The sequence below is a fragment of the Calliphora vicina genome, unplaced genomic scaffold (genome assembly GCF_958450345.1).
Source record: "Calliphora vicina unplaced genomic scaffold, idCalVici1.1 scaffold_21, whole genome shotgun sequence".
In the NCBI taxonomy this organism is placed as follows: Eukaryota; Metazoa; Arthropoda; class Insecta; order Diptera; family Calliphoridae; genus Calliphora; species Calliphora vicina.
In genome coordinates, this window is record NW_027052622.1 from 304,636 (window position 1) to 313,805 (window position 9,170).

Genomic DNA, 9,170 nt, shown 5'->3' on the forward strand with positions numbered 1-9,170 from the left:
GGATTCAGGCATTTGTGAATGGGCTTCGTGACCCTGATGTAAAATATGCGGTTTATGCCACACGGAAGTCAACATTTGCGGAAACCGTTTCATTCGCGTTGGCACAAGAAACGGCAAAATTAATGTCTAAGCCGCAGATATGCAGGGTGCGGAATATCGAGGTTATAGCTGAAAATGAGAGAAATATAGTCAGTGAAATAATAGATGCAGCTTGAAAGGCTTTAAGTAAGAGATAAAAATCTTACTGCTAGTGGGTACATCAACGGTCGGAAGCACATCCTTACTATGGACACGGGAGCGTCACAGTCTATCATCAGAACAGATTTAGTAAAGAAATCGATGGAACCAATTTGCAATGTAAGTCTACGCACCGCTACTGGAGAGCCTGCCACTGTCCATGGTAAAGTTAATGTGAAACTAACTATTGGTGGTATTAGCGTAAATCATGTCTTTGTTGTGGCCGATATTGTGGACGAAGTAATCATTGGTGCAGACCCCATGATTAGTCACAGCATTACTTTGGATATGGGACAAAAAGTCATGAATTGGCGAAATGTTAAAATACCCCTTGACGTCGGATATGAGAGCAAGTCTCAAGTAAGAAAGTTAGTTTTTGTTGAGCACAAAAGGTTGCCACCGCAGTCAGAGGATTTGGTATGGGCCCGTGAGGAAGTGGAGGATTGTATAGACAATGGTTTGTTGGTGTTAGAACCAGCGGATGTGAGAAGTGGCCATGTAACAATGGAGTCCCTCGTTGAACAGTGCAACGACAGAATGGTTCCTGTTGGAGTGATAGGTCTGTCCCACAGAGAAAAGATCATCAGGCCGGGTTCCAAGATGGGTGAAGGTGCTTCAGCAGAAAAAGAAATGCATGAACTCGTTCGGAGCCGAATTAAAATGACCAAATGAAAACCAGATATAGCTCACAATGTAATAAGGGTTTGTCATCCAAATTAAGGAATCACTGCAAAGGACCACATAGGGTAATTAAGAAATTGGACGACATGGTTTATAGAATACGGAAATGTGGAAGACCGATATCGGGAATTAAAGTTGAACATCTGAAACGACTAGCCGCCTATGGGAGAAGTGAATCTATGCCTATTCGGGACGAACAGGCTTAAGCGGGGGGCAGTGTTACGAAATTGTACTTGAATTCAAATATAACGATTTTAACGGCTGATTTAAAAGTAGCATAATGCTTTCAAGTAACAGTGCTGTAAAACTGTAACATATCTGTGGGCATTGTTAAATAAAAGCTTTCAGTTGATTTGATTGTAAGTTGGCAACGCTGTATTCGATTTCGAATAATCAGTTAAAGAACATTGTAGAAAGTACACCACAGATGGCGTATGATCTAGAATATTCGAACTTTGACAGTTAAAGAGCTTTCTAGATGGTAATGCAGTGTTATAAATAGTGGCAGAAGTTGCAGTCGTTAGTGAGATTATCAGAGACGCTTTTCGAATAAACATCATCTAAGTGCCTTAAAGTGTGTTGTGTTTTTCAAGTAAATTCGTGTACATTATAAATTGTGTCTGTAATTCTGAGAATTTATAAACGTGTATAAAAAAACATTGAGTGGCTATTTAATTCTGTTGTTGTTGTACATTTTAAAGAAATAAAGAGTTGTTACAATTTTCAAACTACTAAACGGCTTTTATTTGCAATCAAAAGTATCCGGTTTATTTAAAGGAAATAAACCAGCGTTTTGAAAAGGTTAAAACGTAACAATATTACCATATACTACAAAAAATGCAAGTGTACCAAATTGCAATAGTTTTAGTATAATGTTGGAATTAAATTTTTTTTAACAATCTAAAAAGTCGACTTTTATCGACTATTCGACTTTTATCGACTATTTTCGACTTTTATCGACTATTCGACTTTTGAGATAACATAATCGATTGTTCGACTTTTTTCCGACCAAAAAGTCGATTTCGACTTTTCGACTTTTTTCAGCAAAAACTTATAGAACCCTAGTTATTAACTCGTTTAACAACAGCATCAGCTGTTCTTCGCCGAGTAAAAAAGTTCGTCACAAAGTAAAAAATGTTTAAGTTACAAGATATTGGTAAAGATTTGGTCCAATTGGACCAAAAGTGGTAGATTTTATTTACAAGTACAACGATTGGTAGTTTGGTTGGTTTGTTAAATTTTTTTTAATTTGTTGGTTGGAAATACAATTAATATTTTTAAAATTTATAGTTTTTAAATTTAAAGATAACAAATAAAAAACATGTGTGAAATAAAAGAGTTGGAAACCCTGATTATTGAACTTAACGCCGTTAAATGTATAACATCTTTGCATTTATATGAAAAACATCAAAATCATAGTGTCAGTGCAAATTAAATTAAACAAACACTTGTATTTCTTAAACAAAAGGCCGCAAAAAAGTTATTTTTTTTTACAATTTTATTTAATAGTTAAAATATGTAGTATTTTTAGATGTCTTTCAAAAACTCCAAGACTGGCAATTGATGCTGATGGAGAAAACCAAACATCTAACGGCAATTATAGAAAATAAATATGAATAAAATACCTATAATTTTACTTTTTTCTAGTGAATAAAGTTGCAAAACAAAGCGGAAATTTAGGAGTGAGTGGATTCAACTTTTTGATTGGTTGCAGGAGAAAGATGGAAGCTGTTTTTGAATTGTATGCTTCAAAACAATCTTAAATCACTGCTCCCACATAAATAATGGAATTTGCTTCGGCTAAGTGATATATCTTTAGATATTAATGCTCGCATAAATTTGTTCGGGAAAATGTAAGCACACTTAAAGATGGATTCAATGAACTCTGTTATAGTGACTTATGTAATTTTATTTTTAATATATGTACTTTCGCTTCCAAATAGTTCTGCTGCTGCAGAACGAAAACATAATTTATGACAAACCCTAATATAATAGCAACTTAACGAGATATATAAAAATCGATTAATTATTTTCGAATTTATTCACAATTAAGTGAATTCGCTCATTTTCACAAAATTTTACTTTTTTGTTTGATATACATAAAATTGAAATTGAATTTTGAAAAAAAAAATATATTTTTTATGTAAAAATATCCAATTTTTTTGTTTTATAAAAATCATGAAAAATCGAAATCGGCAGAAATTGGTCAGATTTATTGCATTATGACAAACCCACATGTAATAGCAACAAAATGATTTGTTTGCTCTGTGTAATCAAATGCTTATATTTATTTAAAATTAAATTTTTGGTAGGATAGGACAGAATTTGGTAGGTTTTAGAGTGTATGTTGGTAGGAAAAATATTTTCTTTGTGGCAACGCTGGTTCTGTCGTTGTTTGTTATTGTTTCTCATTCACACTCATTATTTTTGTAAATACTCTACGATCTGAAGTAACTGTTGTGCTGGTGAATATCTTGAGCAGGGTTTCGAAGAACTACTAAAAGCAGTCGCATTTTACTGAATAGTTGACTTTTTACAGTCTCATGCTTAAAAAAAAGTAACTAGTTTCAGTTTTTGATCACATGGTTACTGAAAACAGTTGACTGTGCACACACATTACAACAGCAAGCAGCAATCGATTTTGTTTTTTTCCAGCAGCCAAACGAATCAGCAGCCGCCATGTTTCAGTTTTCAACTCTACCGAACTGATTACACGACTCAGCAGCAAAAACATTTCTGTGTGTGCTGCTTACGCATTGTCAGTTTCGAGTTTTGTTTTTCGTACTACGCAGCGTAACAAAAACTGCTAGCTCGACTGAATAGTACGACTGGCTAGTTTGGCTGGTTGTATAAAATGTGTGTACAACAACACACACTTTATGAAGCTAGGTTGAATCGTATGATTTTTTGGTTTTTGTGTTTACATATCACAGAGGAAATTTAAATGTTATTATTGTTAATAGAAATAAATAGGAAATTCTTATATTTATTATATCTTAATTAAAAATACTAAAAAATAAATTTAATAAAATTATTAATTAATAAATTTAGAATAAAAAATTATTGATATTGTTTAGTTGAAAGAAGAAAGCTTTTGCTGGGAATCTGGATGGATTAATGTTTACTACTCTCAGAGCCAATGATAAACAAAATAATAATTTTATTTTGTTTATCTCAGAAACGAAACCCCAATTGACAATGCAGTGAATAATGAAAATAAATAAAAAATGCACAGAATTAGGATTAGGTTTTGGACAATAGGAATTTATTGGATTCAAGGAGAATATATTACCTTAAGGTTCGAATGATGAAAAAACAAGAAGGAAAAATTCTTAGCTTAGAACGGAAACTACATTTTAGACATCTTGGCCAGGTTGACAGATGGTTTTAGGCATTATAAGAGAAAGAGATAGCCTGATTTTCATAACATTCAGCCTTTATATAGATTAAAGCAAAGGGGGAAAACTTTACTCATCTCTAATATTAAGGCCAAAAGAATGTATTAGGCTTTTGGCATTAACATTGCCGCCCGCCTTGCAGGATTTGCAAGAAGAAAAAATGGAATGAGTCAGCCGGGCCGTGCCCAAGATGTTGCTTCTGTTCAGGAATTGATAAAAAATGGATATTAGAATAGTTAATTCAATGGTAGGTAAATATATAATTCATTATTATTATAATTGGATTAACAATATATAGATTAATTTAAAATTAAATGGAAAATAAAATGTAAACATACTACAATGCAAATTCATTATAAGTAATACAAAATTCATAATTATGTAGTGATTGAGATGTATGTTTTATAATTTGCTTTATGTTTAGCCTAAAGTGCATTTCAATATGTATTTATAAGGAACATGGGCCGTAAATCGTCCATCCAAAAATTGTACTCTGAGCAGTTGGAAACCCTACTCTGGAAAAAACTCCCTGACATATAACCTTTGGATAGATATCTACCCCAATGATAATGTCAATGGAGGCAGATTCATAGAACTTCGAATCTGCCAGGAATAAGTCGCGAAAGTTCTTTTTATAAGACTCGGGCAAGGATTGTGTAGGAGTATGTGTCGTTATTCGGTTATCCACGCGGAAAGTGCCTTCAATTTTCGAATTGGAATCGTATCTCGATTTCAAAGTTATTGGACAAATAGTTTCACCTTGCAGTGAGTACGCTGTTAGCTCTAATTTGTCGACCAACCTTTTGGAAACACGACTAATTGGTGACCCAGAATCTAATAGGCAACGAGCGTGTGATGTTGTTGATCCAATTTTTGCCAAAATCGTAGGAAGAAGTATCAAAGTGTTTTGACGGATGATTGCCGTTAAGGTCGCAGACTTTGAAGTGGATGGTCCATTTTCGGAGTTAAGGGACAACGACTCTTTTCTGCTTGAGGAGTTGGATGGCTCTGGGTTTGGTGTCTTTGAACGAGATCGAGATCGGGAGGGCAAAAGGTCTTTTACTAGTCTAGGGTTTACGTGCAGAAGAGTGTGATGAAATTTACGACAGTGTTTGCACCCATGTTTGGAGAAACATCTGCCTTGAGAGTGGTCATGTGCCAAACAATTAACGCAATATTTATTGACACGGACTGCACGAAGACGATCGGAGATGGACATAGCGAGAAATTTCCTGCAAGTTCGGAGTGGATGAGGACGTTTACAGATACGACACGGATAGGCATTGTATCGACTTAGTGATCCGCTGGATGAAGATTTTGAACTGTCTTTAGGCATGATGAGCTGAAACAAAGATTACAAATAAGTCAAAGTGAAAGCAAGTAAAGTCTATGCGGCTGGTAATAACACAAGTTTAACGATAGGTCTAGTTATTAAGCCGCGCTGTGTTAAAACGTCGGCTACGCGAACGCGATTATCCGAACCTGAATATATTTTAACAATACGACCGAGTCGCCACGAGTTCGGTGGGAGGTTTTCATCCTTAATAACTACCATAGAACCTTCCTGGATATCTACCTCAGGTCTTTGCCATTTAATGCGTTTGTTCATCTCTTTGAGATACTCGTGTTTCCAACGCAGACAGAAGTTTTGGTGTATAAGCTTGAGTCTTTGCCACCGGTTTATTAAGGAAATGGAAGAATCATCAACTTGCGGATCGATATGTGATAGAATTGGCGTTCCAATAAGAAAGTGTCCTGGTGTCAGTGCGCATAAGTCGGTTGGATCCGTTGAAATTGGAGAAATTGGCCTGGAGTTAAGACACGATTCTATTTTGGACAATAAAGTTGATAACTCCTCGAAGGTATATTTATAGCAGCCTGCTATCTTGCGGAAATGAGTCTTGAAAGACTTGACTCCAGCCTCCCAAAGTCCTCCCATGTGCGGAGCCGCTGCTGGAATAAAGTGCCAGGATATGTTTTGATGAGCATAGTCAGCTACGATGCGTTGTTGGGATGTTTGAACAAACTCCCTTGCCAGAATCCTAGAAGCACCTACGAATGTAGTACCGTTATCGGAATAAAGATTTAGCGGACATCCTCTACGAGAAACGAAACGACTAAAGGCCGCAAGGAATGCTTGTGTGGACAAATCTGAAGTGGCTTCTAGATGGATCGCTTTTGTGGAGAAACACACGAATACGCATACGTATCCCTTGGAAATTCTGCATGCTCGGCCGGAATAACTTTTGACATCGAATGGTCCTGCGAAGTCTATGCCAGTATTAGCAAACGGACGGGTTATTTCGGATCTTTCCGGTGGCAAGGCTGCCATTATCTGCTTTTGGCACTTCTTTTTATAGATAACACAAATCTTGCACTTATTGACAGTAGTTTTAATGAGGTTTTTCGCCTTAGGTATCCAAAATTGTGTTCTCAGAAGACGCAAGACTAATTGGTTCCCGCCGTGAAGACTTATGTCGTGGACAAATTTAACTAAAAGTCTTGAATAAGTGGAATTGTATGGAAGGATAATAGGATGTTTCTCGTCATAGGTAAGTCCTGGTGAGGATTCGAGTCGACCACACGATCGGATTATTCCTTCGGCATCAAGAAACGGATTTAAGTTCAAGATCGTACTAGTTTTCGAAATATTTTGTCTACTGGAAAGGGCTTTGTACTCATTCGGATATGACGCTTTTTTGGCACACGGAAATAAGATAAGTTTTAACGGAGCTGATTTCGGATTTGGAAAGTGAAAGTGAAGTTTTATGGAAATTGTAACGATATCTACTATGAGTTCTATAGAAAAAACGATAGACATAGGCCATAACACGCATTGCCCTACTGAAAGAGGAAAATCGTTCAAGAATATCTTCGAAATTAGAAAAGTAGGAGAAATGTACTTTTATGGCTTTGGATTCTAAGTCTGTGTTGGGAATATTTGTTTTACAGGGGTTTGGCCAATTTGCTTCTGTTTCCTTAAGCCAATGAGGTCCAAACCACCATAGCTCATTTTGGACTAAATCTTGTGGATATAAACCTCGACTAGCTAAATCCGATGGATTCGCTTCCGAGTTTACGTGTCTCCAATTTGAACATGAAACGACTTGAGTAATCTTCGTTACTCTGTTTGCGACGAAAGTTTGCCAACAACAAGATGGTTTTGCTAGCCAAGCCAGTACAATGGTGGAATCGGTCCAACAGAAAAGGGAATATTGATTGAGATCTAGCTGTGGAAGTAGATTATCTATCATCTCCGCTAAGAGAACTGCACCACAAAGTTCTAATCGCGGAATGGACAACGTTTTAATAGGGGCCACTTTAGTTTTGGAAGAAATAAGATGAGTGGAAATGGAATTGGAATCTGCTACTCGAACATATAATGCCGCCGCGTATGCTTTTTCAGACGCATCGCAGAATCCATGAAATTGAATTTTGGCATTTGGATGATAATCAACCCATCGTGGAATACGAATGGTGTTGATGACGGAATAATTTGACAGAAATGATTTCCATTGAGAAAGAGCATCTGGAGAAAGATTTTCATCCCAACCGGTACCATCGATCCATATTTTTTGCATAAGGATTTTCGCAAGGATAATGCAAGGCGCCAGCCAGCCAGCAGGATCAAATAACTTCGCAATGTTGGATAAAACTTGTCTCTTAGTATAATTTTCAGTTTCCGGAAATGGATTAGCAGCAAAATAGAAGTTATCTGAACACGCATTCCATCGGATGCCAAGCGTTTTCGCGGAACTGTTGTCCTCTAACTTCAGGAATTCCTCATGGAGTAGATGGTCAGGTGGAAGATCTTCAAGGATTTGTTTGGAATTTGATGTCCACTTCCTCAATGTAAAGCCAGCGGAATCTAAAGCTCGGATTAGTTCATTTCTTGCATTAATGGATTTCTGTTGCGTATGAAATCCAGCTAAGACATCATCGACATACATGGAATTCCGAAGGATACTACTAGCAATAGGATAAATTGTTCGAACGTCATCAGCTAATTGTAATAGTGTTCGAATAGCTAGATAAGGTGCGCAATTCACACCAAAAGTGACAGTTTTAAGTTCGTAATCACATATTGGACTATTTGGATTACTTCGGAATAATATTCGTTGATATGGAGTATGCTTTTCATCGACCAGAATCTGTCTATACATCTTCTGTATGTCAGCATTGAACACAAATCGATGAAATCGCCATTTTAAAATCAAAATAGTAAGGTCAGTTTGTAGAATCGGGTTTTATAACAGCGTGATGTGGTAGATAATAAAACCTAGGACTTTCGGATAGTTCAGGAGAAGCGACCTTAAACATGTGATCTAGGGTTTCGTACTCCAGAACCACTTTATCATATTCAGTTTTGAAATCTGGTGTCCGAATCAATCTAGCTTCGTTTCGAAAGAATTGCGCCATAGCGCTAGACCTAGAGTTGCCTAAGGACAAGGTTTCAGGAAACTCTTCCTTGAATGGAAGTGAAACTATATATCGTCCTTTTGAATCTCTTTTTGTTGTACGGGTATATAAATCTTCGCAAGCCTGATCGGATGGGGACATAATGTTCTTCCTCGGAAGATTCTCCACCTCCCAAAAACGAGAAATTTCTTTATCTAAAGAAATTTCACAGAAATTTGAAGCTATTGTTCGACTTGGACTATTATTTCGAGAAATTGGACCAGTAAGGATCCATCCAAAGATGGTTTCTTGTGCTAAGAGGGATTCGCAAACATTCTTCTTTATCCCTGATCGAACAACAGAGGGGAAAATATCAGCGCCAATAAGAACATCTATCCTTGAAGTGGCATAAAATTTAGGATCGGCTAGTGGAATATTTGGAAGATTCGACAATTT

General features: G+C 36.6%; 3 protein-coding genes across 3 annotated transcripts; all 3 read right to left on the reverse strand.

Annotated features, from left to right (window-relative positions):
* Positions 1–4,764: 4,764 nt before the first annotated feature.
* On the reverse strand, positions 4,765–5,652 carry LOC135963082 (uncharacterized). Its single transcript, XM_065514856.1, has one exon. It carries the CDS (start codon positions 5,650–5,652, stop codon positions 4,765–4,767), a length of 888 nt encoding a protein of 295 aa, XP_065370928.1.
* A 51-nt stretch (positions 5,653–5,703) lies between these two features.
* On the reverse strand, positions 5,704–6,648 carry LOC135963083 (uncharacterized). The gene has a single exon (XM_065514858.1). The coding sequence runs from the start codon at positions 6,646–6,648 to the stop codon at positions 5,704–5,706; it is 945 nt and encodes a 314-aa protein (XP_065370930.1).
* Positions 6,649–7,361: 713 nt separating this feature from the next.
* Positions 7,362–8,266, reverse strand: LOC135963084 (uncharacterized). The gene is made up of 2 exons (XM_065514859.1): positions 7,499–8,266; positions 7,362–7,442 (listed from the first exon to the last, which is right to left on the reverse strand). Exons 1-2 carry the CDS (start codon positions 8,264–8,266, stop codon positions 7,362–7,364), a joined length of 849 nt encoding a protein of 282 aa, XP_065370931.1.
* Positions 8,267–9,170: the final 904 nt, after the last annotated feature.